Here is a 21,943-nt window from a genome sequence, read left to right on the forward strand (position 1 = left end):
CTTTAGTTTATGTAATCAGTCTCTCCGGTTGCCAAAAACATATGGTCTGAATATATTTCTGGAAAATAGTCATTCTATTATCGTTAGTTAAGGATAATAGCATCAGCAGCATTGGAAACCCAGGGTGGTTTTAACAGGGAGGCAGAGAATAACAAGTAGGAGGGCTATACATTTATTCTAATTATAAGCATGTGAATATGTCCTTGGCCTTAGAGATCAATATGTGCAATTAAATGATTTAGCTGTCAGGTCCACTTACTAGATTTTAGAAGCATTCAGCCACATGTGACAGTAATTTTCAGCAAAGAATAAGCAAAGAACGCAATATAATTTTTTTTTTTTTTTTTTTTGGGGGGGGGGGGGGGGGGGTCCATACAAGCCTAAATATTACTGCAAACCATTACTTTAATTAATTGCATGTAAAGCATACAGTAGTGGTTGTAATTTAGAAGAACGTTACAGAAAAATGGCTTTTCTACTCAAGCAGTCAAAGCTCTTTATACAACATTCCTCATTCATACAAGCACTTTTTTCTACACCTAAGTGCTTTCTATCTACCATTCACACACTTTTCAACTCCGTTGAACGCATTGGAGAGCAACTTAGGGTTCAGTGTCTTGCCCAAGGATGCAGACTGGAACAGCCAGGGATCAAACCACCAACCTAGTAAGTAACCTGCTCTACCTCCTGAGCTACAGCCACCCTCAAAAAGCTTCTTCTGATACACCTGTGTCCTGTGGAAAGCCCAGAGTGAGCCAAAGCTTTGTCAAAAGGCTTAAAACTGCTCTTCTCATCAATAGCAAAAATAATAATAATAATAAAGGAAAAAAAACGATAAAGGCTGGTTTAGCATGCCATATTTTCATACCTAAACTCTAAATGTACAACATGCTTAAGTTATATTTTGAAAAAAATACAGGCTAAAAGAACACACAAACATACATATGCGTGTATTTAAATAAAGGAGTAGATAAATCTATAAGTTAGCGTTTTTGTTAGTGTCTTTTAGTTTATAATGTAGAAAATATATAAAGTTATTTTAGTGGTATTGAAATGCCAGCTGTATATCTGGTGAATTCAGTATATTGCAGCATATATGTCTAAGGGAAGCTGCTACAGATGACCCTGCACTTGGCCTGACCACAGACGCCTTTAACCAAAGATACGGCAGCGGCCCATCGCCTTCACTGTATTTGTTTTTATTCTGCAGAGCTGACCAATCCCCGCTCAGACTGGGAGGAGACCAGCCCGCCTTCCCGATAGACACGCCTCTATGTTCACGGAACAGCCGCTTCACATACACACTGTTGTTAGCGACGTAGCCGCTACGGCCAGTTTGATTTTCCACATTTACAATTGCGACCACTTCTTAAAACTTCGCTTTCCGTCACCACCGGGTGAATGTACGAGTAGCGGTGTGCTGGTCGAGGTCCCTTCCACTGGTGGGTCAAAGTTGTTGCTGGTGGCGGTCGCTTATGGTAAGTTAAAGTGGTGGGCTAGCCGGAGAGACTGTAGTAATGAGATGGTTGTTGTGCTAACGTAGCAATCGCTTAGCTACTAAATAACCTTGCCTAGCCTCCAAATAGTGAGCCAACACTAGTTGATTTCTGTTGTGACGGAAACATTTCGGTGTATTTTCGTCTTGCTGCAGAATAACGTGGGGTTTTATTCGCGATTACGTTAGCTTGCAGTGTCGACAAGTTAGTGAAGCCAAGTCGTTAGTGGGGTTAGCAACCCAAGAGCGGCGACCATGAATTAGCTCACAGGCTAACCTGACAACATGTATTTTTGATCTCAGTTTGTTCTGGCTGTAACAGATTTTTATTGCTGGGTCGGGGGTGATATGAGAGTAACGTAACTCCCAGGTAAGTAGTTTTTGTTGGGGGAAAATAAATCTTTTTTGGAACTTCTTGCTTAACTTGCCGTTTATGCGACATTTGCATTAGCAGTGCAGAGTGTTAGCTTGTTAGCTAGCTGGTGTTCTTCGTAAGCTAACCACCTAGCATGGCCAAATTAATTACTGACCGTGAAACTTAATTCAACTACCGCAATGGTACCGGTAGCCCGTGCGTTACAAACCAAGCCATCGATTGCTGCCTCGTTATCTGATGCAATTGGGCATTGCTGTTTTTTTCGCTCTCCCCCCCTCCCCCCTTTTCGACGGCTTCTACCCAACAGCAAGGGTAACGTAAGATAGCCAGTATGTTTAGCTCATCTGTTTTAGTAAGAGTCCCGTTTACTGTGAACTGCTGGCGAACACCCGGCTGTGACAAACCGATATTTTCTGGTTTTATCTAACAACTGACCGGCAGTCTGCACGAAGCAGAGGTTACCTTGCTTGCCATATAACTTTAAAGCTAGGACTGAAGTCAACGTCAGCCATCAGACTAGCGAAAGCGGTCAGCTCCATGAAAACCGATAGCCTTACAAGCTCGGTGTTTGGGAGAGAGAGGGGGAGGGGATCCGGCAGGGCTAGTCAGCGACAGAGAGAGAGGCAGAGACAGCGCCTACGTGCCTGTAAAACGGTGATTGGCAGCTAAATGTTCAGGTTTTTCTTCGCCCTACTTAACCAATTTTGCCACGGTTTACTGTCTGTGGTATCTATTTAGCGTTTCGGCGTGGAAATTTTGAAGCTGGATATGCGACAGACACGATCTCGGCGAATGAAGACCGTACGCATAGCCGCCGTGCTTTCCGAAATTGGTTGTGCGCGGCAGTGAGGCACAGTGTCTCCTCTCTCTGAGCAACTGCGGTGACGTTAGCTCAGGGACCGTCGATAAATGTATTTTCTGTACACACATGGAGGCGCTGTGCTTGGAGCTACGGGATTGAGGGATTAAGTTATGTTTTCTCAAGATAAATCCCATGTTTGTTTGTTTTTTTGTTTGTTTGTTTGTTTTTTGCTTCTTTTTTTTTTTTTCAATTAAAAAAATCACAAAGCCGTAAGCTTTTACGGGAAACTGCGATGTTTACATTTTTAAATCACACTTTTAGGAGAATTGATGGCTTAAGCAATAGGCTTGTATTTGTGTTACATTGTCTCATTAAAGAAATAAAAGATATTTAGGAAACATTACATGTGCACTGAACGTCAATTTTATCATTCGTCTCTCTAAATTCAATAAATGACTCTGGCAGCGTCACTCCGCCTCAGTGCCTTTTCAAAGACGGTCCCTAGCCAGCCTGCTGAGCACGATGGTGTATCTATTTAGGGACAGCCTTTAAAAATAATTTTTGCTCGTAGCTTTTTTTTTTATTTTTGTTGAGGGCGTTAGTATTTGCACTTGTTTATTGTATAATAGCTCAGTGACTAATGTAGTAATAAATAAAAACAGGTCAGTTAAAATATGCCACTGTAATGGCTGAGGAATTCATCTGTCAGTTAAACCAGGACTCAGAAAACCACCAAATACCACTGCACTGTGTTTACCATCTCTCATTTAAGTCCTTGTGTAAAGTCTCTGTGTACGCTGAGGAAGCATAATGAGGCAGAGCAGCTGGTTTCACATTCAGAGTTTAGCTATGCCAGAAGAGTGCTGTTTTGGAGCCACTGGTTAAAGCCTAATGATTAAGCCACTTGTCATCAGTTGTCTTAATATTTCTTACTGTTAGGTATCGGTGTGACGCTTACAAGAAAAGCTTTACTGGAGCGCTTTATAGTGAAGATCATTCTCATCCAAGATGATCTTTGCATTTAATTAACACTTCTATCACATCCTAAAAGACCCGATGTGATACACTTCATAAATTTAGGGACTGAAGCGAAAACATAGAGTACCTATTATTGTTGTCACTGTTAAAACATTTCAGAGCAATTTATTATCCATGTTATTGCAGTAGCATGCTGTGGAGTCGATATATTAAACTGCTTTGGAAGCTGCTGTGTGGATTCCCAAAGATCTCAAACATTCATTTGGGTACAGAGGGGAAAAAGCTAACAGGCATGTTGCACTTAACACTTCTGCAAGTTGCTTGTTAAAGTTGAGATGCCGCACTAATTCTGAATTTGTTTAAAAAGTTGATTTCTTTGCATTGGATAATGATTTGTAAAATTATTACTGTGTGTGCACGGCTGAATCTTCAAGAATGCTTGAAAGTTTTTTTTGTTTTTAAAGTTCAAAGACTAGCAAGTGCCAATCCCCTGTAAATTGCCAATCTGTGTTTTCTCCCTTTAGCTCCCTTGAGTATGTGTATATAATGAAGAGGCGTGTGGAGGACCAAGAACCAATACTCGCGCCTCAGCAGCAGCTATTACACCAGCCTCAAACACAAGGAATTACAGAAAACTTCCAGCACCGGGCCCTTGCCCCGGCCCCTACTGTGATAGAGGCAGCTGCAGACAAGATGCAGCCATCAACCAGCATCCAATATTCTCTCCCCCAGGGCTACCAGGTATGAAAAATGAGCAGAGTTTGCTGTGGAAGTGTTTAGATTTCAGATGGGTCCTAAATTAACTTCTACCCAGCAAAAATGAGGATACAGAAATTGGTTAAAAATCTTTTGAGATGACCCAAATAAAGAAAAACGCTAGGGTTGGTTGTCTGAAGAAGTGGCTTCTCTTAGAAAAGCAACATTATTTAAAAAATGTGTTTAATATTTAGTTTCCTGCTGGCAGCGTGGTTAACCTTGTGTCTTTCTTCCTCAAAGGTGTCTACAATGCCTCAGAGCACAAGTGGACATGGGCATGGTCATGGACACAACAATACTGCGCCACATGTTGGTCCCCACTCACATGGTCTAGCAGTCCCGTCACAGGGCCCTGCAGTGGTCCAAGGTCATGTTCATCCGCCTGCACCCATGCCTTCAGCCCAAGGACAGCAGCAGTTTCAGCGACTGAAGGTATCCGCGCTGTCAAATATATTAAAACATGAGCTCCAAATAAACCAAAACAGCAGTTTGTGCCAAGTGCTCAAAGGCACAAAGCAAGATCTTTAACATTAGATTGTGTTTATATAGTGACAGGGTAGAGTGAGGAGTGTGTTTTGCAGAGCAGCAACAAGCTCCTCTGTTTCTACACAGGAGGTATTCAGGTATATGGTGTTGCATATTGTTCAACCTCAATTTAGAGGTAATCAAAGTCCAGTACACGAGACAAAAAAGGGAAAAATAGTCTTGAAGCTAACGTATGTGTAGACATGGCTTGTCTTAAGTATCCTAAAACTTTTTACTTATCTGTTTCTAGGGTTGGGTGTTCATTCGGATTTTAATTCTCAATTACGATTGTGGCTTCCAGCAGTTCAAAAAAGAAACATCAGGATGAAATGATTACTTTTTTTTGCATTCATCCTTTATAGCAGTGCAATTTCTTCCATCCCTAAAAGCTCACACTCACTGCTTAGAGCAACAATTTATTTATTTAATCTCTTACACCTTTGTTTTATTTCTGTATCTCATTGCCTTTTGACCTGTTTTGGTTTTTTATGTGTGATGTTATTGGACAGCACTTTGGTCAGCCCTGTTATTTTTAAAAGTGCTTTATAAATAAAATGGTATGGTAGTGGTAACAAGACCAGAGATGATAGACAGGGAGCTAAAAATGCACAATATTTATGAAGATGAACCTGTAAAACCTATTAAAAATTGCCTGCAGCTGCCTGTGTCTTCAGGGTCTTATACATTGGCCACATTCGGCAATGTGCAGCAGTTGGCTGGCCTCCATAGTTGCTCACCCTGAGTCTAATGTGCAGATCTCCTGTCTACCACTGCAGACATCCCACAGTGTAGGTTTTGGCCCAGCAAAGACCAGCCGTTGCTCTACAGTCGGAAACCATTGCCTAGTCAGGGCACTTCTTTTTTTTATTTGTTTATTTTTCATTTGAATTATGTTTAAAGTTAAACAAACTCCCCGGTAAATTGCATGTATTAAACAGGGCTTTTACTGTAGTTGAGCAGCTTTATATGATGCTGTGTTTATTTTGCATTTGGTGGTTCGTCATTGTTCAGTTTTGGTTTGGGTCATCTGACAGTCTTTTCTCTAATGTATATTTTGTAGGTTGAAGATGCCTTGTCTTATTTGGATCAAGTAAAACTGCAGTTTGGGAACCAACCACAAGTTTATAATGATTTCCTTGATATCATGAAAGAGTTCAAGTCGCAGAGGTGAGTTATAATTTTATTGCCAGTTTTCCTCAACATCTGAAGAAAATCTGGTATTTTAACATGATAAATGCAAAATGATACCTAAATAATAGTGACAGTGTGTTAGAAACTAAAGTACTATAACTTGTTCTATTACTACAGCATAGACACTCCTGGAGTCATCAACCGTGTGTCCCAACTCTTCAAGGGTCACCCAGACCTAATCATGGGTTTTAACACTTTCTTGCCACCTGGATATAAGATTGAAGTTCAAACCAACGATTTAGTCAATGTGACCACGCCAGGTCAGATCCACTACATCACACCGCACGGTGTTTCTGTTCAGAACATCCCTGCAAGTGGAGCACCCAGCCAACCCGTGAGCCACCACCAGCACCAGAGTCTGCCACAGGCCGCCTCACACACTACCACCGCCCCACTTATCCCTGCTCAGCCTGCTCCAAATAAAACCAGCAAGGTAGATAACATTGTTCTTTATCTAGTTGGATGTTGTAGGGTGGACATTAAATAACCTTTCCCTTTGTTGTTAACAGCCAATTCAGTCTCCAGCCCATACACCCACCAGCCAACCCAATCCATCCATCCCATCTTACGCCTCGCCACGCTCACCTTCAGTTCAGTCCCACACTCCGGTCAGCAGCACACCATCCAGTGGGCCGCCCATTCAGAGCAACCAACCTGTGGAGTTTAACCATGCTATAAATTATGTCAACAAGATCAAAAACCGCTTCCAGGGTCAGCCTGACATCTACAAGGCCTTCCTGGAAATCCTGCACACATACCAGGCAAGGAAATACACACACCAGTAAACTATTATTCAGACTTTTTTTTTTTCCTGCAAAAACAGCTTTACATTCCATTGCAAAAAAAAAAAACCCCAAAAAGAACACCTAAAAAATGAACTTTAATTATATCAATATATATTTATTAAATATAATTTTATGAATATGTATTTGTAAAATTATATATTTTCTAGAAGGAACAACGAAATGCTAAAGAAGCTGGAGGTAACTACACCCCTGCACTGACTGAGCAGGAGGTTTATACTCAAGTGGCAAGGCTTTTCAAGAACCAGGAGGACCTGTTGTCTGAGTTTGGACAGTTCCTGCCCGATGCAAACAGCTCAGCGGTGAGTCTCCATACATCATGGCCAATTCTTCTGTTAAATACCCCTGCAAATACACAGGGTATCACTAGGAGTTGCTACAGCCTTGTATAAAAGAATGTCTTCGGTATTTCCTAAAGCCAGTTGTTTGCATTGGGTCAAATTCATTTATCGTTGACATTAAAAGAGTTTCAGTGGTGTCGGTCCACTGTGTGCTATCAGGTCAGCTTCAGTGCACCTTGTTATTGATTCTTTAAGCCTTTGAAATTCTGTTGGTGTGATGATGCATCATTCTTCTAAAAGAAATTCCCTTGTTTACTGTTCAGAGGCTGCACTCAGGTCTGTGTCATTTCACCCCTAACATGGTTTTGTTCTGTCCTTCATAAGAGTTCTTACCATGCAGGCAGTGTTTCAGTGTTTCAGTTTCAGTGTTTCAGTTGGCCGTTGTTTGCCATTGTTGTGTTGGACTTCCTGCTTTCCGTATCTGCTCTGTGCAACACACACAGACACAAAGTGTAGTAATAGAGAGAGTAGAGAGCTGTTGCTGGGTACTCAAGCACATTTAGTGGCCACGATCAGCTCCACAGTTCCATTCAAGAACTAGAAGTTATGCTTTTTAGGTTCATAGATTTTTACTGTTTGTGGAAAACAAGCAGCTTTGAGCCAAGCAGAACAAATTTGGCTTGAAGCGTACTGTATGACACATTATTTTGAGCTCAGAATTACACAAAGCTATTCTAGTGGAGCCCAAGAATAAAAATATGAAGCTGGAAGTGAGAAGCACAGGTCCCCTTAAACAAGTCAATGGTATTTACATAATTTTCTTTGCATACTGTTAAATTTTGTTATCTCACTTTGTTGAGGTCATGTGTGCTGGCATTTTTCAGCTGCTGAGCAAAACAACACCAGACAGGGCTGAGTCGGTCCGTAATGATCATGGTGGCACAGTAAAGAGACACTTACTGAACAACAAGCAGAGGCTGAGCCAGAATGGCCTCCCGATCAGGAGACCCTCAGGCATAGGCATCACGCCACCTGTGAAGGTATGCACCCATCTACATTCTGACTCTGCATACAGAGGTTTGGACTCACATTGACTGGTGCTGTATATTCAACTGTTGTTTTGTACTTTTTTTTTTTTTTTTTTGGGTTTGTTTTTTGTTAGTTGTAGTACTAGCGCATCTAAGAAAACAGAATATTGTGAAAAGCTTGATTTCTTTTTGTAATTTATTCAAAAAGGTAATCTTTCATATTCTATATTAATTACATGTAAAGTGAAATTGGCCTTTTTTTTCAGGCCTTTTTGTGTTTCAATCAGTGAGATCCTAAATTAAAAACCCTGCAGTTAAGTATTTATAACACATTTGCTCCAGAATTACAGCCTCCAGACAGTTTCAATAAAAGCAGAACACGAAATTTTACAAAAGTAGGATTTGCTGTACAGCATTTTTATTAGATTGTATTAGTAGTACCTGTTATTTATCAGACAAATTCTCAACTGGGGTAATTAAAATCTACCCAAGCCTCAGACTCATGAGGGCCTCCAACAGTCAAAATTTCTCTATACCATTGCAGAAGAAACCTAAAATAATGGGGAAGGACCATGGCATGAGTGAAGTCAGCAAACACAGCACCAGCACTGAAACTATGTTCTTCGAGAAGGTCGGTATTGTCACGTTCAGCACTAGTATAAAGACTTTGACTAATCTGTGATCTCTCACAAAATCATCTTAAGGGAAAATGAATCACATTTTGCTTTATTTGTCATGGTTGCAAACGCTTTAACAGGTGAAGAAGGCTCTTCGGAGCTCCGAGGCATATGACAACTTCCTGCGCTGCTTGCACATCTTCAACCAGGAAGTCATTTCACGCACTGAACTGGTCCAGTTAGTTATCCCATTTCTTGGGTGAGTTTAAACATACACATAGTGTTTAGGTGCTGCAGTTGCCTGTGGTCAGATTTTCTATGAAGTAAATCAGGATCAGTATTTTAAGTTTCTTCTCTCTCGACCCCGAGCCTCACCAATAACTTGTGTATTTCACATACATTGTGACAGAAAATTCCCCGAGCTCTTCACGTGGTTTAAAAACTTCTTGGGCTACCGGGAGTCCAGCCACGGGGAGTCGAGCCATGCAGAGTGTTTACCCAAGGAGCGTGCGACAGAGGGCATTGCCATGGAGATCGACTATGCTTCCTGCAAGAAGCTGGGGTCCAGCTATAGAGCACTGCCGAAGAGTTTCCAGCAGCCCAAGTGCACAGGAAGAACACCACTGTGCAGAGAGGTGAGCCCCTAAAGGAAGTTTGTTTTATTAAAGGTATTTGTCTTATAGTATCCATTTTATTTTTTTCTCCTGGGCGTACCAGATACAATAACTAATGTATTTGGCTTGAACAGTATCCTATGCAGCAAGAACTGGTGTTGCATTCAGTTGGTGCTTGTAATTAAATATTAATTCAGCAGGTACCAGATGTCAGTAAAACTTTTTAGTGGATCAGTGGGTTGATGGAAGTGTTAATGATCACTAAACTGTTAAACAGAAGAAGTAATGCAATGCAATTTGTTTATTTAGGATTGCTTTGATTTGAATTGCTCTATTACAGGTGATTAAAGGTTTTTTTTTTCATTGTTTATGCAAATATCCAAAAGGGTTAATCCTTACATTTTAAAAAGATGCCACATTCTCTCCCCTCACTTCAAGTGCTGGCTTATGGAAAATCATGGGGTTTCATTTACTAATCCCTTAACGCCACCATTCGTCAACTTCCTGTAAAAAAGTACTACATTAATCTTATGTTGCGTGTGAAGTGTAATTTCTCAGCTTTCAGAAACTGATTGAATTTTTCCGATAGGACAAACGGTCATGTAATTACGGTAAATCAAAGTGTGTTTGATCAGACGTTTCAGCTGTGATACGCTCGGCATTAAACAGCTGTTCACGGCAAGTAAGGGCAGGTAAAAGGTGCCTCAGTGGCGATCGCCGCTGTAAAGGGTTAATATATAAAGTGCCCAGAGAACATGTTAGGATCTTTCCTATATAAATATGATCTATACTGAATCACGTATTGATTAACAAATGTTTTTAAACATTTTTAACTAGATTGTTACATTTTTGTTCATTTCTATACGACTGCTATGTGTATATGAAGTGCTACTCCTATTTAAAGCAACAGTAATGTGTTTTCATTGTACGTGGTAATTTAACAAGTTAACATCCTGTTTCAGGTTTTGAATGACACGTGGGTGTCATTTCCTTCATGGTCTGAGGACTCCACTTTTGTGAGCTCCAAGAAGACTCAGTATGAGGAACACATTTACAGATGTGAAGATGAGCGCTTTGAGGTAAGAAATACTCAGTCCACACATGCTTTAAATTTAAAATTAACCCTAGTTGGAGAAGGTGTTAAGAAGATGGAGGGGATGGAGTTTCTTGTATGGTGACACAAATGTCGGTAAGATGCAATTTGCTCAGGAGTCAGAAAATCACAGCAAGAACTTGGTACATTTCCAATGTAGGTACCCATTTCCAAATCAGGTTCTATTTAAATTATTCATTTTAATGTGATTGTATCTTGTTTAGCTGGATATTGTGTTGGAGACCAACCTTGCCACAATACGAGCCCTGGAGACAGTGCAGCGAAGGCTCTCTCGTATGTCAGCAGAGGAGCAGCTACGCTTCAAGCTGGACAACACAATGGGCGGCTCTTCAGAGGTCATTCACCGCAAAGCTATCCAGAGGATATATGGTGACAAAGCCCAAGACATTATTGATGGGCTCAAGAGGAACCCTGCTGTGTCTGTCCCCATAGTGCTGAAAAGGTAACAGTAAGACTGTAGTGTATCTTCCTCAGCTCAGGCCTTTACAGTTTGATAACATTTGGTTTAGAGCCACTTAAGATTGTACCCCACTGTGTTCTTTTATTTTCAGGTTAAAAATGAAGGATGAGGAGTGGAGAGAAGCCCAGAGGGGCTTCAACAAAATCTGGCGGGAGCAAAATGAAAAGTATTACCTGAAGTCACTTGACCATCAAGGCATTAACTTCAAGCAGAATGACACCAAAGTATTACGTTCAAAGACCTTGCTCAATGAAATTGAGATGTTATATGATGAAGTAAGTGAATTGTTTTAAACTATATTATTTATTTGAAGCACCAATGTGGAAGTTTAGAGGCAGTGCGGGATAATTGTGATGATATTAATCTTACAAAGGCAAAGACTGGATATTTTTTTATGGACAAGTTTATCTTTCTAGTTTTTAGAGACTTTGTAATCTCCAAAGTAAATGATGCAATTAACATGCAGGAAAAATTATTGCAAAAATTATTCATTATTCATAATATGTAGACTAATTGATACTAAGTTTATTGCCTTTTAAAAAGCATCTCAAAGGTACCAAAACATTTAGTCTTTTCATATCTCAGTAGCAGAGGGAGGACAGAGGACTGGAATATCTCAGTCTATAAGAGTTTTCTGCAGTTATCTTGGTGTCAACCAATAATGCTGCCCTTTATTGTTGTGTATTATGCATCCCTAAATGTAATTGTTGGTACTTTTTTTGATGCAGTCTGCTGATATTGGTTAATTTTTCACTTGCACATACATTCAGTCTAATCTGCTCCTGTATGTGTCCTGTAGCGCCAGGAGCGAGCATCAGAGGAATCTGCTACACCGCCATCGACCGGCCCACACATGACCCTGACCTATGACGACAGCCAAATCCTAGAGGATGCTGCTTCCCTTATCATTCACCACGTCAAACGACAAGTGGGCATCCAGAAAGAAGACAAGTGCAAGATCAAACAGATAATCCACCACTTCATCCCTGACCTGCTGTTTGCACGGCGAGGTGAGCTCTCTGACGTGGAGGAGGAGGAAGAGGAGGACGAAGACGACACGGAGATGGATCAAGATGGCACCAAGAAGCACAATGGTCTGCCAAGCAGAAGCCCATCAAAGTCCAAGCTCCTGTTCGGCAACACGGCAGCTCAGAAGCTCCGGGGCACCGATGATGCCTATAACTTGTTCTACGTGAACAACTACTGGTATGTCTTCCTTCGTCTTCACCACATCCTCTGCTCTCGTTTGTTACGAATTTACGGGCAAGCGGAGAAGCAGATAGAAGAGGATGCTCGTGAGCGAGAGTGGGAAAGAGAAGTGTTGGGGCTGAAAAGGGAGAAAAATGAAAATCCAGCCATCCAGCTGAAGATGAAGGAGCCAAGTAAGTGAGAAACTGGCTTTTTAATTTTTAGGTTTTGCTTTATTTATGCTTTATTATTTATGACAGTTTTGCTTAAGCTCTCTGTCTTTACTAATATATTTGATATAGTCCTGGTATATCATGTTCCTCAATTTCTCCATTTATTGCTTACCACATGTATTTTCAATCTGCAGTGGATGTTGATGTGGAAGACTATTACTCAGTGTTTTTGGAAATGGTTCGTAATCTTTTGGATGGGAACATGGAGCCGGCTCAGTACGAAGACTCCCTGAGGGAGATGTTTACTATCCATGCCTACGTTGCCTTCACCATGGACAAACTCATCCAGAGCATTGTCCGGCAGGTCAGCGCATTTAAGATGTTATTGTCTTATTTTATTTATCACACAAAATCTTCACTTATTTCTACATTTACTTTTCACTAGGAGAACACAAAGAGTGAAACAAAAAGCTCCCAATAGAATAAATAAAACATGCATACTCCTCATTTCAAAACCAAGTAATGACTCTGATGGCTGACCAAATATAGACCCCTTCAGTCACTGAATGTGTTGCTATTGCTTTGAGTCTGCCTGCTGATGTGGACACACCTGTTGCATACTAACCTACTTTTACAGCTCCAGCACCTTGTCACTGATGATGTGTCTGTGCGTGTAACGGACTTGTACCTGAGCGAGAGTTCCAATAAAGCCACGGGGGGCACGCTGCCCATGCAGGCATCGAGGGCCACAGCAGAGGGGGGCTACCAACGCAAAGCAGAGCAGCTTATGCTCGATGAGAACTGCTTCAAGGTACCAAAAAGCGCAGAAATGAATGACGATATTTTCCATCAGTCTAAACCACTTTTATCCCCCAAAGCCTTTTTTGTTTTTCTCTCTCTTATAATTGCTCCTGTTGCCTCGTTTTGTCCAGTTGATGTTCATGAAGAGCCGAGGATCTGTCAGCCTGGCAGTGGAGCTCCTGGACACAGAAGAGGAAAACTCTGATGAGCCAGCAGAGGCAGAAGTAAGACCCACAAGTACAATTCATGCACTCACCAGTTTTAGGTTGCCCTGCAGTATGTATGATGGCGATATGGCATTGCTTCACATATGTTTTAATATGTTTTGTCCTCCTAGAATTTAAGTTGATGCACTTGATTATCAGGTAATATTCTGACATTACAATTTAACAAATTGTCAAGCACCAGTGCCCCTACAACTAGAATATTAACTCTAGTTTTGGACATATCAGAAAATGCTGTTTTGTTGTGCTTTGTCAGTTTAGTTTGTCATATAATATTGATGGTCTCTCTTTTCTGTGCAGTGATTAGTAGTTTTTATATAAGAATTGCCAATAGATACAGAACATATTAGAACTGCATTGGATGAAGTCATGTTAGATTTCCAAGCGGTGTAACACATAAGATGCATTCTTTTAATAATTGTGACCATACTCACCTTAAACCAAAAAAAAAAAAAATCTTTAGGGTACTGTCACCCCAATATTAAACTACTTTAATCACTATAAATTAATTGTACTTAGTGGTTAACATACACATGTACCACTACAAACAAGTGTTGGCTGTTCATTTTTACACTGTTTTGTGAGTGAACCTACCCTTCTAGCAATGAGGAAGCACTTTTATTAAAGGTCAAATGTTGCAGATTTAAAGGCTATAACTTGCAGCCTGCTTTTATAGCAAATCTAAATATGTCTATATGTTATTTACATGGCTGTTTTGTTTTTCTGCTCTGTCCTCCACAGAAGTGGTCAGACTACGTAGGCAGGTACCTGAACTCAGATTCCTCATCTCCAGAGCTGCGTGAGCATCTGGCCCAAAAGCCAGTATTCCTCCCCAGGTGAGGCTCCAGCCATGTCTCCCTCTTGTCTGCACACTTTAAGCTTCTGTCCTGAGGCTCTAGTCAGCTGAGCAGCCACTCAACTGTTGCCGAGACAAACCAACTGCCAAAACACAAGTCATTTTCCAAGATAGAAACAGAGGCACTACAGCACAAGCCTGACTGCGAAAGCTAATTGCAGAAAAGAAACAACAACAAAAAAGAAACGGGTTGGATGTAAGAGTGCTGCTTTTTTTGTGAGAGAAAATTTGAGGAGTTATTAGTTGTGCTTGCAGTGCCTGAACCCCCCCACCCCCCCCAGTTAAGAATCTCACTGGCCGTTAAATTTAACTTTTTCCATTTCTGACCTCTGCCTCACATGGAAGATTGCACTTTACATTATCATCTTTTTTTTTTTCTTTTTTTTTTTTTAAATGAATTTATTTATTTATTGATTCAATTCCTTTTTAATAGGAATTTTATTTATTGTTAGTAAGGTTTTTATAGATGGGTTTTGGCTTGATTGTTGGGTTTTGAACTTTCCCCCTTAGAGTGCTGAAAAGAATCATTGGTTTGATTATTCACATTGTATTGACTTGAAGCGATGAATCATTATGTGATGCAAGAACAGAAGTCAATGAATGCAAAAACCTTAAGGCAAAAAAACGTTTGTTCCATTTTATTTTCCTGCGATGTTTGAGAAAAACTGAGTTTGAGAGAAACTTTGTTAAAAGAAGAGAAGGGAAGTCATGGTTTCCTTATCATGCCCTTTGTGATTGTATTCAGATCAGATCCTGTATGTGACTTAATCACTGTCTGAAACTGTAAATGTTCAAATGTTTATTTGTTTAAAACTGTTATGCCCAGTGTTATGTTTGTAACAATTTTCAGGGGAAGCGGTGCACTCCCGTTGCAACTTTTTGTTGTCGGTGAGATTTATTTTATAATTTTTTTTTTTTTTTTAATAATTTTTTCTTCCTGGTTTGAAAGAGATTACTTAGGTTTTGTTTTTTGTTTTGTTTTTTAACTGTGGTTAAGCACATTATCTGCAGCACTTGTACAGAGGAGTAGGGTTTGTAAATAAAATGATTGTCTAAATTGTATGTTCATATGTTGGTGTATTTCTTTCCTGACACCTCAGAGCTGAGCATGAAGGCGTGGCTGAGTGTTGCACATGAAACCCGTCGCTCATTCTTTTTTTTAGTGTTTTTGTTCTCTTTTGTTTTTGTTTTTCTTGTTACTTTGAGATGGCTGTCCATTACCATATATGTATCAAACAACTTCTTAAAAGGCAAAAAAGTAATAATAATAATTTGCTCTTAAGTTTTCTCTTTTTTAACCCATTGCATAAATCTGACTATGATTTCTCAGTGGGCTCACCCACATCATGTCTTCTTTTTTCTTTCATCAAATCTATGAGAGATCAGCAGCACGAGAGATGAAAACGAATTGGCCTTTGCTCACACCAAAAAAAAAAAAAAAAATCTTTCAGCGACTGAAATTTTTTTCCACTTCTGTTGGGTCTTCATCTCATTTTCATAACACTGGTCAAAGACATTGACGTGTTCTCAGCTCATATTTTGGATTGGTATCTGGTCAGGCAACAGTTTCCTTTTAGTGTTTTGTTATGTAACAGTTTTTACTTGAAATTGGCCTCACTTTCATGTCTTTTAAGTGGAGCCCTGAATGCAAAAAAATGCTTCATGGTTTCAGTCTTCGCTCACCTTTACCCTCTGTGGTAAGTACACATTTAAACCTTTCATTCAGGTGGGGTGAATAATTGCATTTTTTTATTGCCTGCACAAAATCGGGATAAATCCAATTGTGTTTGCAAAGCATATTCAGATTGAAAAATGTGGCTGTGCAACGGAAGTGCGCTGTACAGAGAAATGACGACTGCTGCCTCTGCTGCTCTTATAGATCCACATTTCCCACGAATGATTTGACTCCCTAAATAATTAACCCTCTTTCTTGGTGAGTTGGAATGCATGGGTTTAAAAATAATTCTTTTAAAGGGACAGTCCTCTCAAATTTGGAAATATTGTTCTCAAATTTGTTTCAAGTCATGTGTATTGCCACTGACCGCACATCCTAGGCTGTAAAATTGATCAGCGCGTACTGTCAAGCACAAAATTGTAAACTTTCTCAAGTGAAATTAGACATTTCCTTGTAAAAATGTGACACCTTCTTTTGATGTTTGAAGTAATCAAGAGATTCTCTGTAGCATTAGTCAGTATTATTCATGGCTGTCGATCTCTTTTGGCCTTTTAGGAATTTGAGACGGATAAGAAAGTGCCAGAGAGGATGGGAGCAGCTGCAACAGGAGAGAATGACCAAAGGCTCCTCGGACAAGTCGCAGGACGGCAGCAGCGAGCTGAAGATGGAGTGCATGTTCAAGCTCAACTCCTACAAGATGGTTTATGTCTGCAAGTCAGAAGATTACATGTACAGGCACACAGCGCTCACACGGGCTCATCAGGTAAGAGCTGAAAATAAGAGGCGTATGTTTGCCATTCAGTTTGTCTTTTTTTCCAAGTCTTCTTTGATAAGCATCAATGCTAGAATTGGATAGTAAGGAATTATAAGGAAACCAGAAATACTTAAGTCTGCCTGTGTGGTTGTGCGGCAGTTTTTGTAATGGCCAGAGATGAAAAAGGTTTTGAATATTGAATATTTCATGTCAAACTCTTAGATTGGAGTGGGGTTTGTTTTATTTTGTTTTTTAAAGCTAAGTCTTATAAAACTCACGTCTCGTACTATGATGAACTCTTCAAAACGGCCTCTTCCACATTTTTCTCATCAAACATAATGCTCACTTGATTCATATCTAATTCTTGATGGATGAGAATAATATGAAAGGAGCTATTTTAAAGAGTCTTTTGAGACACACAATAGCTGTGTTTCCCACATGCAGACTTTACCTGGGCAGGAAGCCCAAGTACATTTGGCAACTTATTTTAGCATTTTTCTTTTTTTTTGTGTGTCTTTCCCTCTCTCTTTCTGTCTTTCAATATCTCTGATGGAACATCCGCAATCAGTTTTTCTACAGGACAACCCCATAGCTCTTACTTTTAGGCCTTCCCGTCTTATATCTTATGTAGTCGCAGGCGCTCAGCCAGGTTGTTGTTCACTATCATTCGGCTCTTTCCCCGGAGAGGATCCCCTCCCACAGTTGGATGTTCTCTAACTCCAAGCTTTGGACTGCATAGAGATTGCTAACACTCTGTAGAAAACTTTATGTAAACTTCTTCTCTTCTTATAGCATTTTTTTCCTTCTTTTTCTAAGTTGAGATTCATATGTTTAGGAGAAGATTGCAACGAGTCAGTGCATCTCAAGCTCAAATATAAGTTGGCTCTCCCTCGCTGGAGAGAGTTCCATTATCAGTGTGTCAGTTCCAGTCAGAAGTTTGGACACACTGAGTGTGTTCATGCAGCTTTCTGCACATTTCTTTGACTTTCCTTTGAGCTGTGCTCCTGTTGTCTCTTTCAGTCCCACCAGCACGTGAACACACGCCTGCACAGACGCTTTCAGGCCTGGCTGGACACTTGGGCCAAGGAGCACGTGACCAGCGACATGGCTGCTGAAAGCCACAAGTGGTTCATGGGAGATGGACAAGAAGGCCTGTTAGCCTGCACCACCACTTGCAACCCAGAGGTCCTCCATTATCTCAACATTAACAAGTACCGGGTGAAGTACAGAACACTGTAATACTCGTGTCTCAGCAAACTGTGGCAGTTAATGTCTCCACACAACAAACTGCCAAGGATGAATTCTCCAAGCTGCCGTTACTGGATTCAGTTGCCAAAATTTTTGTGAGGGTTTTCAATCCTTGATCCAAATGGGATGTAAAATTTCCATTGTTTTTGCACCCGATTCAGGAATTCGTCTTTCAAGCTTATGCTGCAAATTCTGCAGCACATAAAATATGGAACTTTTTGCAGATGTTGCTGTCAGTGTATTTTGGGGGGGGCGGGGGGGACTTTATAATATTAAATGCAAATTTTTACATGAAATGACTACACAGAGAAAAGCACGCCTAGAGTATCTATTTCCATGGTGCAATTCAATTTAAAGGTTTTCATAACTAAAACTCAGCAGCTCAACAGTGAAAAGTGTTTCTTGAGGAGCACCTCATTTTGAGGAGCATCATTTTAGAGAAAAGAGAAACAAACCAACCTCAGCTTCTGTATTTAGGTAGCAAAAACAAGTACCCGTTACCTCCTGTTAAAGTGCGTCTGCTTGGACTTGGAACTTAATGTGGGTTCCTGCTGTAACCTTGTATAGCCTGTGAATGTTCTTCCTGTTGGTGGTAAAGGTGCAATACTACACACACACACACACACACACGCACACTATATCTAAAATAACACACATACACACACAAACATCTATGTTGACTGCTGGGTAGATGCTCGACATTAGTGCCAGCAGTGTGTATCGAGTACAATAATTTATGACTGCCCAAACACTTTGTGTAAATATTTTGTTTATATGAGTAGATTTTTTTTTTTTTTTTTTTTTTTTTTTTTGTGAACAGACGTCATTGAGGTGTAGCGTACATCAAAAAGCGCAGTATCAATCTTTAGCTGGAGATTGAAGAGAATTTTATTAAGAAATGAAAAATTATAACTTTTTTTCTTCCTCTTTTTTTTTTTTTTTTAAACCAAAGGGTGTTGGAGACTTTTTTTTTTTTTTTTTCTTCCTGTTCTGTTGAACATGTTCCTATAAGTCTTTGTATAGCAGAAAACTTGTTGTTTCTACATGATTGGATGAATTCTGTGCATTTCTCCCTTCAGTCCTCAGACATCAGTGTGACTCATGGTTTTAAGATGATTGAATGTAGCTGAGCAGCAATTTCTCTTTTTTTTTTTGAAGTTCAGCACACTGTATGTCTATTTCAAAGTACTGAAGTCTCGTCAGTACTATCCACTTTTTCTTGTATTTAAACAAAATGGTTAGAATCTGTAAGACAGGTTCTGTGGTGTCACCTATGAAGACTGTATACTTTAGTGTTTTGGGGGTTTTTTTGTTTTGTTTTTTAATAAGGCTAGTGTTGATGGCAAACACTGACTGATGTATTATATGTGAATGTCAGCTGTGTACAGATTAAGAATCAAGGAAAAAGCAATAATTCCTTCAGTCGCAGTTTGTGTCAGTTTATATATTTGGCTGAAGTACAAATGTGAATGTTGTAATCCCTTAAAAGAGGGATAAAAACTACGCATTTCGCCTTTTCCTCTCTGCAGTTTAATAAAATTGGAATTGGCCCTGTAGATATTGTAGGTGAGATTAGATGGATATCTATCACATGCAATGCTGGAAAGCATGTTTCACGTTAGAAATATACTTATTCTTAATAACTTCAACACATTCAGTTCATTCATTGTTAACAATTTTCATGTGGATCATTACACGAGCAGGATGGAGGTGCAGAGAAGAAGCTGCCTGGCAACATGTCACCCTTTGACATTTTCCTGAGCTCCATTTAAGGCAGTGGTCAGTAACCTAACCAGCTGCAGACAATCTTGGAACAGTTTATTAATTAGGTTTTTATTTTTATATATATTTACTGTGTTTAATATGAAATGCCACAGGAAGCCCCGGGGAGCTGATTGTACATTAAGACTTTGTTTGTACCATGTTTAATGTGTCTTCTCTTGACTTTTATGATGTTGTACATGAGTGTTAGTATGGTGTTTGGCATTAAACTATCCTTTGAGTAGACAGAAGCTCAATTCGTGGTGTACTTTTTTTTTTCATTTCTGGCATCGTGTCACTCAGTATGTTCAGAAGTTTAAAAACATCAATGTCACCCATTGTTTTATGGCTTCATTCCAGTTATGATTTGTTGGAAGTAAGCTTTTAAATCACACTCTGGACTCATAATAAGCAAAAGGAGACTTGCACTCACTGGCTGCTTCATTAGATACACGTGTTCAGCTGTTCGTTAATGTAAATATTAATCAGCCAGTCACATGGCAGTAACTCGGTGCATTTAGGCATGTAGACACTGTCGAGATGACCTGTTGAAGGTCACACTTAGCATCTTTGGCACAGTTGTTGCCTGACAGGCTGATCTACGTATTTCAGAAACTGATCTACAGAGAAAATATTCAATGAGTGCAGTTCTTTGGGTGAATATGCCTTGTTGATGCCACAGGTCAGAGGCCAGCCTGCTTCAGGCTGATAGGATGGCAGCATTAATGGCGTCTCACTAAATTAGAAGATGCTCATTTAGCATGGAAAAAGAGTTTGTTGCTCTATAAAAAAGCCCTCCGTAAAGCCAGGACATCTTACTATTCATCATTAATTGAAGAAAATAAGAACAACCCCAGGTTTCTTTTCAGCACTGTAGCCAGGCTGACAAAGAGTCAGAGCTCTGTAGAGCCGAGTATTCCTTTCACTTTAACTAGTAGTGACTTCATGGATTTCTTTACAAATAAAATTTTAGACATTAGAGAGAAAATTATTCATAACCATCTCAAAGATTTATCTTCATGTTCGGCTGCTTTCAGCACTGCTGGTATTTGTTTAGACTCTTTCGCTCCAGTTGATCTTTCAGAGTTAACTTCAATAGTTACTTCCTCCAAACCAGCAACATGTTTGTTAGATCCCATTCCTACTAGACTGTTCAAAGAAGTCTTTCCAATTATTGATGCTTCAATCTTAAAAATGATCAGTCTGTCTTTATTAGTTGGCTATGTACCACAGACCTTCAAGGTGGCTGTAATTAAACCTCTACTTAAAAAGCCATCACTGACCCAGCTGCCTTAGCTAATTATAGCCCAATCTCCAACCTTCCTTTTCTCTCAAAGATTCTTGAAAGAGTAGTTGTAAAACAGCTAACTGATCATCTGCAGAGGAACGGTTTATTTGAAGAGTTTCAGTCAGGTTTCAGAATTCATCACAGTACAGAAACAGCATTAGTGAAGGTTACAAATGATCTTACAGCCTCTGACAGTGGACTCATCTCTGTTCTTGTCCTGTTGGACCTCAGTGCAGCTTTTGATACTGTTGACCATAACATTTTATTACAGAGATTAGAGCATACTATAGGTATTAAAGGTACTGCACTGCAGTGGTTTGAATCATATTTATCTCATAGACTCCAATTTGTTCATGTAAATGGGGAGTCTTCTTCACACACTAAGGTTAATTATGGAGTTCCACAGAGTTCTGTGCTAGGACCAATTGTATTTACACTATGCATGCTTCCCTTAGGCAGTATTATTAGAAAGCATTGCATCAATTTTCATTGTTATGCAGATGATACTCAGCTTTACCTATCAATGAAGCCAGATGACACACATCAATTAGTTAAACTGCAGGAATGTCTTAAAGACATTAAGGCCTGGATGACCTCTAATTTCCTGCTTCTAAATTCAGATAAAACTGAAATTCTTGTCCTCGGCCCCACAAATCTTAGAAACATGGTGTCAAACCAGATACTTACACTGGATGGCATTACTTTGGCCTCCAGTAACACTGTGAGAAATCTTGGAGTCATTTTTGACCAGGATATGTCCTTCAATGCACATATTAAACAAATATGTAGGACCGCTTTTTTGCATTTGCGCAATATTTCTAAAATTAGAAACATCCTTTCTCAGAGTGATGCTGAAAAGCTAATTCATGCATTTATTACTTCTAGGGTGGACTATTGTAATTCATTATTATATTATTATTATATAATAATGAATT

At 39.8% G+C, this 21,943-nt stretch overlaps 1 protein-coding gene across 1 annotated transcript; it reads left to right on the plus strand.

The window, feature by feature from the left end:
• Positions 1 to 1,277: 1,277 nt before the first annotated feature.
• Positions 1,278 to 18,193, plus strand: LOC115778075 (paired amphipathic helix protein Sin3a-like). Its single transcript, XM_030726091.1, has 21 exons — positions 1,278 to 1,478; positions 4,176 to 4,392; positions 4,648 to 4,839; positions 5,993 to 6,099; positions 6,241 to 6,556; positions 6,633 to 6,884; positions 7,076 to 7,228; positions 8,092 to 8,247; positions 8,780 to 8,866; positions 8,993 to 9,111; positions 9,262 to 9,487; positions 10,429 to 10,545; positions 10,784 to 11,022; positions 11,132 to 11,315; positions 11,840 to 12,422; positions 12,596 to 12,765; positions 13,039 to 13,212; positions 13,334 to 13,426; positions 14,168 to 14,262; positions 16,513 to 16,720; positions 17,732 to 18,193. The coding sequence occupies exons 2-21, from the start codon at positions 4,198 to 4,200 to the stop codon at positions 17,948 to 17,950; spliced, it is 3,885 nt and encodes a 1,294-aa protein (XP_030581951.1). The 5' UTR covers positions 1,278 to 1,478; positions 4,176 to 4,197; the 3' UTR covers positions 17,951 to 18,193.
• Positions 18,194 to 21,943: the final 3,750 nt, after the last annotated feature.

This window comes from Archocentrus centrarchus, chromosome 3 (assembly GCF_007364275.1).
Source record: "Archocentrus centrarchus isolate MPI-CPG fArcCen1 chromosome 3, fArcCen1, whole genome shotgun sequence".
In the NCBI taxonomy this organism is placed as follows: Eukaryota; Metazoa; Chordata; class Actinopteri; order Cichliformes; family Cichlidae; genus Archocentrus; species Archocentrus centrarchus.